At 43.7% G+C, this 12,745-nt stretch overlaps 1 protein-coding gene across 3 annotated transcripts; it reads left to right on the top strand.

Annotated features, from left to right (window-relative positions):
• The first annotated feature begins 962 nt into the window (after positions 1 to 962).
• On the top strand, positions 963 to 12,585 carry gmip (GEM interacting protein). 3 transcript variants are annotated; one of them, XM_077620064.1, is made up of 20 exons: positions 963 to 1,085; positions 1,174 to 1,264; positions 1,339 to 1,378; positions 3,437 to 3,562; positions 4,342 to 4,406; positions 4,481 to 4,588; positions 4,671 to 4,751; positions 4,945 to 5,094; positions 5,714 to 5,851; positions 5,938 to 6,128; positions 6,754 to 6,812; positions 6,891 to 6,953; positions 7,027 to 7,110; positions 7,469 to 7,611; positions 7,719 to 7,898; positions 8,570 to 8,707; positions 8,791 to 8,990; positions 9,769 to 10,054; positions 10,987 to 11,089; positions 11,646 to 12,585. In XM_077620064.1, the coding sequence occupies exons 4-20, from the start codon at positions 3,505 to 3,507 to the stop codon at positions 12,110 to 12,112; spliced, it is 2,514 nt and encodes an 837-aa protein (XP_077476190.1). In that variant the 5' UTR covers positions 963 to 1,085; positions 1,174 to 1,264; positions 1,339 to 1,378; positions 3,437 to 3,504; the 3' UTR covers positions 12,113 to 12,585. The 3 variants fall into 3 exon arrangements, with proteins under 3 accessions (XP_077476190.1, XP_077476189.1, XP_077476191.1); XM_077620063.1 differs by lacking the exons at positions 963 to 1,085; positions 1,174 to 1,264; positions 1,339 to 1,378 and having other exon boundaries at positions 3,055 to 3,562; XM_077620065.1 differs by lacking the exons at positions 963 to 1,085; positions 1,174 to 1,264; positions 1,339 to 1,378; positions 10,987 to 11,089 and having other exon boundaries at positions 3,056 to 3,562; positions 11,646 to 11,797.
• The last annotated feature ends 160 nt before the right edge of the window (positions 12,586 to 12,745 follow it).

Below are 12,745 nucleotides of genomic sequence, written 5' to 3'. Positions count from 1 at the left end.
CGGTGAGCAGAGAATTTGATTTATTTCAATTTCTCACTATCAAGTGGGCAAAAGTATCTTTTAACTTTGGGAATGATAATGTGATCATGATAATTGTTCTTCTGTTGGTGCAACATCCTGTTTAGCAAAGCCGCGCCGACGGACTTCCCGAAAACCATGTTGTTGACGCACTTTTATTATCTCGACTTTTTTTTAGATTAGATTAGATCTTTATTTCATCCCGTGTTCGGGAAATTTAGAGCGACGACAATGAATGAATGGTGATTTAGTGACTTTATAACGTTACCATTTGAGCTATTCAAAAGTTGACTTTTGACAAAGCAAGTTGAATTATTTTTCAAATATTCATCTATATCGTATTTGTTTATATCATTATAAAACTATTTATAAATAAAAATGTGTACCAAAACCTATAATCTGTCATTGGGGTTTCATTAAAATGATAGAAAACAGAAATATACTGATAAAAGTTCTAAGTATGTTATACTATGATCGCCCCAAAACGATACTTTAAATCTGGGGATCTACTTTTCAAGTAGTCCCGCAATCTACTTTGTCGTTCGGGTTATAATTCAGGGGTGGACAAAGTGCTCACCAAAATAAAGGTCAGTCACCAACGCGGGTTTCGCTTAGCAACACAAGAGAAAATTGGGAGGACTGCTTTTGCAATTCAGCGAATGATTTGTTCACTTCTCCACTCACTTTTGTATTTTTTTAAGATCAAGAGACGCATCCTGAATGCAGAACTTTGTCAACTGCAAACAGGATGTGGTCGCCCAACCAAAAGACGTTTGTCTTGTTCTCGTTTGTCATCCCTACTGCGTTTAAAAAAATAAAAATAATCAAACTAGCATGACACTTTGTTATCCTTTTTGAAAGGCAAAGAGCCTCAAAACATTTGCTTAAAACCGATTGGACGTCAATGGAGTCGATTTAAAGTCACGAATGGTTGATAATCCAAAATATTTCTGACAACATTGTCATTTTTCAGAGGTGGTCGTCAAAGCGCCGGTGAAAAGTGAAACCAAGCGATACAGCGAGATCTTCCGAGACTTTGACAATCTGGACTTGTCTTTTATCACCATGTAAGTATGCTGCTTTTAAAAATGAAATTATAAATGGCTTTTGTCTAATATTCTTCATCCACATGTGCTTTTTTCACTTCTTTCTTAGTGACAATGATGATCTTCTGGCGGATGCTTTGGAGTTCAACCCGCGGAATATCAACGAGGCTAGTGCGGAAATCAGCGGGCGGGAACCAGCTGTACGTAAACATTCCATTTTTCTTTTATGTAAACAACTTCATTTCTTGGAATAACTTTTTTTTTTTTGCTTTAGGATTGCTGCACAACCCTCGACGGTGACGGAAATAAATCAGGTGAGGCTCATTTAGGATTTTTGATTGTTATTTTTTTTACCAAATGTTGGATCAAAGCCAATGGCACCAAAACACGGGTGTCAAACCTGTGGTTCGGGGGCCACAGTTTTGACATGAAATGAAATGGAGAATACGGTTCTCGCTCAATAGCAGCATTTTATATAGTTGTCAGTTCATTTAACTCATTTGCGTGGACATTCGTCCCATCCTAGGACACCCAATGGGACTATTTTTCGCTTTTAATGCACAAAAATGTCCGTGTAGAAATACTGATAATTTAGATTAAGGGTGTCAGACTCGGGTTGGTTGGCGGGCCGCTTTAACGTCAACTTGATTTCACGTGACCATTTTAGATATAATATTTAGATTTTTTTTAAATAAATGGATTAAAAGAACTGGATTAAAAGCCCTGAATATTCCGTTTTTTATAGATCTAAAACAATGTTTATTTGAGCTTTTTTTAAAATATATTTTTAGATTTTACAAAATGATTTTTGAACTAAAAAAAACAGAAAAAATGGATAAAAAATTACAATTATTGATTTCAAAGGGAGGAAATCAGGATATTTAATATACATATATACTCTTCAATTTAATTTGATCCTAAAACAGAAAGTCGGCACTCGTGATTTACTTTCACGGGCCACACAAAATGATGTGGCGGGCCAGATTTGGCCCCCGGGCCGCCACTTTGACACGTGATTTAGATGGTTGAACAGATAGAGGCAGAAATACAGATAGTGGCGTACTGGCTCATCCCTAATCAAATGATATATCCAAAACCCCTAAAAAGTTCATTTTTACCCCGAGTAACAACGGAAGTTCAGTGCTGAGACAAAATAAGAGGGTTATAAAATCATAACAAAGTTACCACAAGACACACAAGACATTGTAGACCTAGGTAAAAAAGCTGGAGCCACACACAGGAAGTCCACACTGAGGAGTGTGAGGATGGTCCTTTGCTGTTGTAAAAACGGTCTTCTAAGCTAATAAGCGCTATTGCTGAGGATTTTAAGGGCGGACCAGACGCAGGTGTCCAAATGTTGGGGGGCGAGGATATCGTAACCCGTAATAAGGAAAAAAATACTCTGAGATTTCTCATTGCTTTTTTTTTTCCATCCAGCTTGCCTTGAGTTGTAATTGCAGTGCGGTAATGAGATTAAATTAAGATTAAACAGGAGGTGTTCCGCCCGCGTGTGGTGAACGCAAACGGGAGGCCCAGAAAAGCAACGACTAAACTTGCCACGCACGACAATTTTTTTTTTTTTTTTTGCCAAGCGGGGGAGGACGGAGTGTTTGGAAGCCACAATTGGAAGGTGCAAGGGGGCGCGACGTCATTTAGCCGCCAACCGCGTCTCGGCGCTAGGCTTCGTTTGGCTCCGTTTTTTTGCATCTGTCCGTCCCTTCATGCCGCATGGCAACTTTTAAAAAGACTAAGAATGTATTTTTCACAATGTGTAATCATGGAGAAATACGTAAATAAAAGCCAAAATTTTCCTGGTGGGCGGTCCGATTTGAACTCATTGGCTGCCAATGACGGCTAGACGTCCAATCCATTTGGACTGGGAGAGACCGGTCAGTCCAAATGGATTGGACGTCTATGGTCGCCTGTGGCGCTGTAGCACGGTTATTGACTCCCGACCTATCCGTGCCATGTCGTGGCGGCCAACGTGTTGATTACCCATCATTCCTTTGGGCACCCTGTCACCTGGCGGGCGGCCAAGCCGGGAATCTTGTCAGCGCTAGCGACCTGCGCTCATTCCCGCTAATCCTCCAGCGAGGATCCACTCCAGTATCGATTCGGAAAGCCCGAGCGAGCTCTTTTTTGGCGGAGAGATGACGAGGGGGACGAGGGGTGGGGGGTTCAACTTCTCAACGCCCTTCCCGCGGACGGCCTATTTTCCAAAACACTCCTTTTATACGGGTAGAGCTTTTCTTAGCGCTCGGTGGACGGCCTAGCGACGACACCTGCCGCAAACTATGATGCGCCCGACCTCCGCCCATCGGAAAAGGATCGATTCGGGACCCCCGGCGCTATGCTGACGTACTCTGTTTCAGTCCACGAGGCCGACTCGGCGCTCTGCGGCTGCGAGGACGGCGTGGAGGCGGCCCTGCAGTACGCTAAGATGTGGTGCCGCTACGCTAAGGATCTCCTGGCCTGGATGGAGAAGAAGCTCAACTTGGGTGAGTTAACGGGAGGACGCCATTGCTGGCAAATGGAGTTCTTTTTTTATTTGCTTTTCCTTCAAATGGGACATAATGACGATCACATATTTTTACGGCGAGTTCAAAGGATGGCGAGATGACACACACACGCAGAAAGGATTAGTTAAGGAGGATTAGTCGCCCGGAACGAGGTTGCTGGAGGTGACAGGTTGTTGTGAAGGAAGGACAACAGTACACAAGTGTTACTGTATTTACTCGCATGTAAGCTGCTTTTGTCGGACAAAAAATGGGGGTACGGCTTATATGTGCATTCAAACACGACATGCATGAAACTGCAAGTTGACGGCGCCGTGACGCGATGATGTCATGACAAAATGGCACCGTTGTGTCATGACGCAAAGGTGCCGTGACACGGTGACGTCACGACAAAATGGCACCGTGAAGTCATAACGCAGGCGAATGCGGCCAAAGCGGTCATTTATTTCAAAATAGAGAAAAGAAAAACCGATAAAACGCTAATCAACATACATTTTGACGTCTATGAATGAAATTCAAGAAAAAAAACGTACGTATCTTGCATTAAACGTGAAAAAACTCTCGTTTCCATCTGAGTATTCCTTAACATTTTGATCAAGTTTACAAGTTGTATTGTATGAAGTTTGTGGGCCGCACTCAGTAAACTTGAGCTAAAAACATTACGCTAGGCGTCCAATCCATTTTGAGCAGGCTGTACGGCAGCTAGCGGCGTGAACGGATGTTTACTTTTGAATGTAACTTTGGCTTTATGTTCCGGACAGAACAAGAATTTGCCAAAAATGTCCTGAAGTTATCGGAAGCAGCCAAAAGCAGCTTGGCCTCGCAGGTAAGCCAGCGACTCGGACGCCGTCGCAATCTGTTCCCACCGCGTTCCTAAGCGGTCGTCGTTCCACGCGGCAGGAAACCATGCCGCTGCACTTTATCTACACGGTGGCTCTGGAGCAGGACGTGAAGAACAGCGCCAACTCCCGCAAGACGTCGGAGCTGGTGCAAAACCGCTGTTACCAAGTAGGAGCTGCCGCACGTCCTAGCGTCGAGCTTGGCGCCCGGGTTTTGTCAATTTGTTAATCCGCTATCTGCCGTCCCCGAGGCCTTGGCTGCCAAGAGGAATGAGATTGATAAATGGCGGCGGGAATTCAAGGAACAGTGGGCGAGGGAGCAGAGGAAGATGGTGAGTCAATAACATATATACATATATATATATATTTTTTCATTTATCGTGGCCATGTCTGGTCTACATTAACCGCGATAATCGAGGGATTACTGTACACCCATATTTGAACCACGTGACACCCAAAATCAACATGAAGTGACTGGATTTAAAATAATAATAATAATAAATGCCTTTCCGTTGTGTTTGTCAGAACGAAGCGGTGACGGCACTGAAAAAGTCTCGGCAGCAATATTTTCAGCGCTGCGAAGAGCTGGAGAAGGCTAAAGCTATCACGGCTAAAACTGCTGACGACACGGGTGCCAACAAAAGGAGGAAGTCCAAGGACGAAGCACGATCCAAGGCAAGTCACAGTCCCACTGGATTTAAAAATCAATGTTGGGACACCCCTAGCAATGCTACAAATTGTTATGCTAGCAGATTGGAACAATCGACAGCTCTGGGTGTGATGCCACTGTTTGGCGTTTTTTTTTAGTGGGCGGGGTAACGAAATCAAATCAACGCTGGGACATGCCTAGAAATGCTACGAATTGTTATGCTAGCAGACTGCAAAAATCGACAGTTCTGGGTGTGACGCCACTGTTTGTAAATTTGTATAGTGGGCGGGACAATAAAAATCACCATTAGGACATCCCTAGCAATGCTACAAATTGTTATGCTAGCAGCCTCTAAAAATTTACATCTCATTCTGGGTGTTACACCACTATTTGGAGAATTATTTAGTGGGCGGGGCAACAAAAAAATCAACCTTGGGACATCCCTAGCAATGTTATGCGAGCAGACTGCAGTTATCTAGTGGGCGGGGCTAAGGCATCCGAGAAAGGAAGCCTAAGTAGGATTTCATTTCATTATTTAGCCTTTTCTTGCACATTTTTAGCTGTTATTGGCTGCTAAATCCCTGAATGTAGAATTTCTGGGCCCTCTTTTTTAAATTTTTGACTGTAAATTCCCAATGGATTCAGGTGTTGGAGTCCGAGCTGCTGTACCGCCAGTGCGTGTACGACGCCAGAGTCCACCAGGACGAACTGGTGAAGGTCAAGGAGAGAATCATCTCTCACACTCGCAAGCTGATCTGCCAAGGAGACACGGTGCTCAAGCAGGTGGGTTACGCCACACCGCCGCCAGCTCGCCGTCCGTCTCACGCAGTCTCGTCTCGTCCCTAACGTCCCTAACCGGAACCCGACAGGCCACGGTCAACATGTTCTACTACCAGCGGCAGCAGACGGAGCCGGTGCCTCTGGGCTATCACCACCTGGAGGTGACGTGCCGCTCGCTGGAACCCGGCCAGCCCTACCTGACGTACGTCCGCGGCAGGCGGCGGCGGGAAGCGCCGCAGCAGATCTTCTCCTTCCAGGAGTACGTTCATCAGGGAAAACGGTGAGCCAGCTTCACTCCTACTTTTCATCGTTGGCTTTGCCAGGAATTCCATATTCCGTACAAAAAATACCCTGAGAGCCTTTTGTTTTGCCTCACTATAAACATAAAAAATGTTTTTTTTTTTCTTTTTCTTTTTTCACCTCTACTTTATCTATATGATCAAATATTCATTTTTTTATAATGACTTACTTCATGACTGTGTTAGGCCTAAGACAAGATAGAAAGGAGCTAAATCTGATTGGAAATATATGCTTTTTGCTAAAAAAATAATAATAATAATTGGAAATTGACCTAGAAAACACAGTTTAAAAATATCTGAAGCTAAAATAGAAATAATAAAACAGCATTCTGTGTGAAATTGTTCATTTTTACAGCCCTGAAAGGACGCCACGTGATTGTAGGACTCATATTATAGAAAAAGATTATATTCAAATTTTATTCTTGAGTTTTTTTGTAATGAAAATTCTCTTTTTTTGTTTTGATTTTGTTTTTTTGAACCATTTGCTTCCTATAAATTTAAAAGCGGAGAGTCAAATGAAATTCATACAGATGACTTTAATCGCAATTACGCCAATCACAATAATCATATTTTTTTTAACATAGTGACTCTAATTTTCCACCTTAGGAACAAGCGTAAAAGCAACAACTCGTCCCCTCACACGGATGAAAGTCCTTCCAGATACGGTAACACGGCTCATTTCAACCCTAAAACATCTGGTTTGTCCGAATGGCGACCAATCGATACGCCCGGCTGCTCAACAGGGAGATTCGGCTGCAGTGACGGCGAGAGTTTCGGCGGCAGTTTGGAATCTCTGTCCAGTCCCGGTAAGCGCACGTCGGTCGCCGTCGACGCCGTTGAAACCTCGAAACTTATCGTCTTTTTCTAAAAACTTGGCAGCTCCCGGTCACAGACGACTCCACAGAACCACGTACAACGTGATCGCCGACGACGTGGACGACCGCGACGTGCCGTCTGAATCTGGTTCGTGAGCTTTACGGCGTTACGTCACCTCGTTTGTCCTTCCTCTGGCCAAGGTGGACCTTCCCACCATTTAGTTCATCACTTGTATGGCAAGTGATAAAACATAATAAGTAGTCAACAAATAGTCTTCATATTTGGTTTGATTTACTTAATATGGGAAAACACATACTAATGAACATATTCATGTTAATTGTCAATTTCAGTCGGTTTTGGGGTTTTTTTTGGACACAAATCTGATTACTACAGTATCATAATGAGCCAAAATGGCTCACTGGAGACAAAAAAAATGAGATTCTCGCAACATGAATCATGATATTTATTAGCTAATATATCACAAATTATGACCATTCCTTTCTAGAGTGCTTGGACGGGCGTCCAATCAGGTCTCGCGCCCCATCGCGTGCGGCGCTGACTCACCGACTGAGGAAATTGAAGAGCAAGATTGTCAAATGCAGGCAGTGCGACAACTACATTTACGTCAACGGCGTGGAATGCGAGGAGGTGGGTGGACGCCCCCCAGCCCCTCCATTTTTTTCTTTTTCAACTCTAACTCGGCGGGAAGAATCCAAACTTAAAGCGATGGCGTTCTGCTTTGTTGGCGCCCTCAGTGCGGGCTGGGCTTGCACAGGAAGTGCATGGAAGCGTGTCAAACGGAATGCTGCAACCAGAAGGGGAAGCTGTTTGGCGTTCGCTTGTCTCTGTTGCTACGGGACGCCGCCGACGACGACGTGCCCCTGGTGGTGAGGCGGTGCACCGCCGAGATCGAGAGTCGAGCCCTCTCCTTGCAGGTATTCAAAAATGGTTCTTCTTTTAACATACTAGTCCACAGGTGTCAAAGTGGCGGCCCGGGGGCCAAATCTGGCCCGCCGCATCATTTTGTGCGGCCCGAGAAAGTAAATCATGAGTGCCGACGTTCTGTTTTAGGATCAAATTCAAATGAAGAGTATAGATGTATATGAAATTTCCTGATTTTCCCACTTTTAAATCAATCATTGTCATTTTTTAATCCATTTTTTTCTGTTTTTAGTTCAAAAATCATTTTGTAAATTCTAACAATATATTTAAAAAAAAAAGCTAAAATAAACATTGTTTTAGATGTATAAAAAAAACGGAATATTCAGGTCTTTTAATCCAGTTCTTTTAATCCATTTATGAAAAAAAAAATCTAAATATTATATCTAAAATGGTCCGGCCCACATAAAGTCGATTTGACGTTAATGCGGCCCGCCAACCAACCCGAGTCTGACACCCTTGTTCTAGTCCTTTAACTGTGACCAAGAAGCGCCGCCCCCAAAAATATTTTCATACTATTTGACTAATTGTATGCTAACCCTAGTGAGGATAAAACGGGTCAGAAAATAAAGGAATGAATGAAAAAAATAGTCCATGCATGAGAGGTCAATAATTAGTGTCAGCGTATTTTACGTTCTCTCTTGCTGTTACTGTCCCTTGCCGCTAGGGGGTGTATCGGGTGAGCGGGTCCAAACCTCGTGTCCAAAAGCTGTGCCAGGCCTTGGAGGACCTCAAGGAGGACGTGGACCTGTCGGAGGTGTCGCCGCACGACGTCACCTCCGTCCTCAAGCACTTCCTGAAGGAGGTGCGGCTATCACGGGGGCGCCAAATCCGCCTAAGTGGACCCCGTTCGGCCTGGCCTTTGAATTTTCTGGTTTGTTCCTTTAGCTGCCGGAGCCCCTGCTGACCTCGGAGCTTTACGACCAGTTCATGGCGGCGGGGAGGAGCGTCCAAAATTTGGGCGACTGGGATTCCGCGCAGGACAGCAAGGAATTTGGCGACGTGGTTCGAGACCTGCAGCGGCTTCTGCGCAAACTCTCGCCGGCTAGTTACGGCACTTTGCGCCATCTCATACTTCATCTCCATAAGTAAGTTTCACGGAACACACACACAACAAAAAGAGAAGTTGAATCAACTCCAACTTCAGAGACATTAACATCTTAAATTTAAAGTATTCCAAAAATCGACGAAATACTCCCAAAGTGACCTCTAGCAGACGCCATTTTTACTTATATAATAATAACTTGTAATAACTAATGTCTGTAGTTAGCATGGGATATGCTCCAGCACCCCCTGCGACCTTTTTGAGGATAAACGGCTTGGAAAATGAATGAATGTCTGCCACTAGATTGCCATTTGGTATACTAGTGTTGTCCAAAAAAGTGACATCATGTCTCAATTGTAATTATTAGTCATTATTATTATTATTATTATTATTATCAATCTCTTATGGATAAATAATATTATGTAACAATAAAATCTTGACAAAAACAAGATTAAAATAGACCCGGCTTTGAATATTGATTGCGTTACATCCATCTTTTTTATGGAAAAACAAAATGTCAAATGACTAAAATGTGAATAACATCCAAATTAAGATCAATAACTCATTAAAAATTCCAGTCGCTCCTCCCCATAAAGCCTCTAAAATTGCCTTATACTTTTTAAATATGTTAGTATTTTAATTCCCTGGCGTTGATGGAGGTCCAAAACATTGAAACTGAGGGCTCGCTAAATTTAGCAAACAAATACACATTGTCTTTCTTACCAAATTTAGAGCACAATTTGACCTTCAAATTCCCCTGAACTATTTGTGTTCCCTTTTTGAAATATGGCACCCACTCAAGCACCCCCTCTTTGACGCAGGGTTTCCTCCAACCGGGACAACAAGATGTCCGCCTGCAATTTGGGCATCGTCTTCGGCCCGACTCTCTTGCGCCCCCTGGTGTACACGGAGGAGCCGTCCGTGGCCCTGCAGGAAAACGCCTACCAGGCCCTGCTGGTGGAATTCCTCATCTCGCGACCCGATTGGGTGCTGCCCCCCAGCCGGACGTCCCCCCCGCCCGCGGGCGCCGGCACCCCGGACGGAGACGTCGAGGGCAGGGCGGCAGAGCAAGGGAGCGCCTCTAGGGAGCGCCCTCTCTCGCTGGAGGTGAGTTTCGCTTTATATACGTTTGAATGAAGTCAGCAGGCTGTCGCTTTGCTTGCGCGTCGCTTTGTTTACTCGTGTTGCTTCACACTTGTTGTTTCAGCTGCAAAAATATTTGGCCCCCTGTTAAACAATATGGAAGTAAATGCTTGCCAATTAACAATACGGAAGTAAATATGGAAGTAAATGCCTGTCAATTAACAATATGGAAGTAAATATGCAATATGGAAGTAAATTTGGCCCCCTGGTAAATAATATGAAAGTAAATTATAGTTTGGTGGCTCGGCTAACAATTCCCCAAAAATATTTATTCCCAAAAAATATTCTCTTGTTCTATAAATTTTTATGGGCCACATTTTGATGAATTTATTGTGCGTATGTTGTTTTTCGATCAAGTCGAAATAAGAACAGAACGTCGAATTGTATTGTACATGTTGATTAACAACCATTTATGATATGATGTATATGTTAAAATGTAATCATTAAGTTTGTCCCTTTACTTAAAATTGCTATTAAATGGCAGATTAAAGATGATTTAATAAGATTAATACATATTATTGAAGAAAAAAGCAGTTAAATTAGCTCTTTCAGTACCTGTGGCAATTTACCCTTTAAAGCCTAAATCCCAAAATACTTGACAACACCTAAAATATTGTTAAAAAATTATACAAAAATATATATTGTCATATTTGTTTATGTTAAATCAGATTTTATCAGGTAAATATCACAATTCAAAAAACTCAAACTTGAATTATGATACTTTGGCCTTGTATGGTAAAAAGAAGTATCTACACAAATCGAGTTTCAAAAACAATATTTTGAAAAAAACAAACTGCCTTTGTCAGCGACTAAATTTGTTGATCTAGTCTTGTAATCCCGAAAACGTGGTTCGCCAACCCCAATCAAAGACGGCCTCTCAAATGTCATCCCAACAGAACGAGAGCATGAAGAGAGAGTCGAGCGAAGGTTATATATCGGACAAGTCGTCGTCCAATGAGGCGGTGGACAAGCTCGGCCCCGAAGCCAATGACAGAGCAGGTAGGCGGGGCCAATTCTGTTGAGCGCCCACAACAACTTCTAAAAGTTAGCAACGATTTTTACTCCCGCTGGAAAGCCTTCAGTTACCTTTCCTTTCCCTCCAGTCTATTTTTTTCCTGCTTCATTTTAAAGCGCTATTGTCGTTGCTTTGCACTTGCACTTTTTCCTTTTTGTATTGTTTCTTTTTCTTTTTTTTTTAAACCACATTTACCTTAATTAAACACCAAGATTACCACCTTTGCAATATCCTTAACTATATAATTTACTGTATATTTCTCAAGTGTGTACTGGTAATGATAACTTCACTAGTAAATGTAAATCCGTTGCTTTTGTTAATTATACAGATTAAATTCAAAATGCATTTCAAAAATAATACTATAAGCTTTTGCTAACTCACTCGTCAAACACTTTAATTTACAATAATTCGGAATATTGTTTCGCTCTATTAACGAACACAGCTAGCGGCATGCTAGCTTGAGTGAGCTTGAATGCTAGTCCTGATTTACATGATTTAACCCCCAAAAATAATGATTCCACTTTTTTTGTGGCGTCCCAGTCCTGGCTGTGAGCGGACAGGACCCGACGGGGGTCTCGGCCCCCGATAAACCCCAGTACCGCTTCACCAGGCAACCCGTCAAGTACCAGCGCCATCCCAACGCCAGGGGCCGATCCCCCGGCCAGCGGAGCCGCGAAGCGCCACGTCCCGCCGCGCCTTCCGGGCCAGCGCCGGGAAGCGGCGACAGCAGTCGCAGTTCCTCCCCGGAGCGAGCCGCCCGTCGGCCCGCCGGCGAGTCGGGCGACGTCCCACCGCCCGGCGAGGACGTCCCGCCCCTCAGCCCGCGGGACGTCGTGCAGCAAATGCTCGGACTGGACCGAGCGACGGACGTGGAGAGGAAGGGCCGGCGAGCGCCGGCGGGGTCTCTTCCTCCGGAACAGCGCTTGACCTCGTCCGTGCACACCATCCTATCCGGTCTCAAATTGAGGCGGAGCCAATCCGGCAAGGACGAACAACTTTTCGTATGAGGGACGCCACCCGATGATCTTTTTTGGAAAACGCAACGAAAGCGCATCGGAATGAACCATGCGCGCTAGCGATGCTAGTTAGCTAGAAACTGACTGACAATCATTCGACGAAATTTGATTGTTGCCCACTCCTTTTCTGATTTCTCTTTATCTTGTAGTCCCATTTTACACTTAAATGTGGGTAAAAATGACGACTCAAATGTCAGAAAATTTAGTCAAAAACTCAAAATACTGTTTATTTACAAAACAAATTGCCTGGCAAGCCATTAAGGGCCCCTGTTTAGTTGGGCTCCAGCACCCCCGGTGACCCTTGTGAAGATAATGGTACAGAAAATGAGTGAAAAAACAGGACCAGTACACTTTTCCCTTTTTTGTGATGATCTTGTTGCACTTGTCATGTCTGACCACGAGAGGGTGCTGTTTTACTAGCTAGACAACCTTGAATGAATGGGCGTCTCGCCTCCAACTTTTAAGACTTGTTTTTTTTTTTTAAATTGATTTACAACTTGTTGTTTTCATCACTAGCCAAGGTTTGACGTCACCGGTGATATAAATTGAAAATGTCGCCTTATCCATCAGCTTTTCTTCCCTCCCTTTCGTCTGCACGCTCAGCCCTTTTTTTCCTCCACGCAC

This window comes from Stigmatopora argus, chromosome 14, assembly GCF_051989625.1.
Source record: "Stigmatopora argus isolate UIUO_Sarg chromosome 14, RoL_Sarg_1.0, whole genome shotgun sequence".
Classification (NCBI taxonomy): domain Eukaryota; kingdom Metazoa; phylum Chordata; class Actinopteri; order Syngnathiformes; family Syngnathidae; genus Stigmatopora; species Stigmatopora argus.
This window is presented reverse-complemented; position numbering and strand designations above follow the sequence as displayed.

Coding starts and splice junctions, on each gene's coding strand:
- gmip (XM_077620063.1), top strand. CDS start 3,415: ATGCTGACGTACTCTGTTTCAGTCCACGAGGCCGACTCGGCGCTCTGC. Junction 4,589..4,670: donor TGCAAAACCGCTGTTACCAA/GTAGGAGCTGCC, acceptor GCCGTCCCCGAG/GCCTTGGCTGCCAAGAGGAA. Junction 5,852..5,937: donor GAGACACGGTGCTCAAGCAG/GTGGGTTACGCC, acceptor GGAACCCGACAG/GCCACGGTCAACATGTTCTA.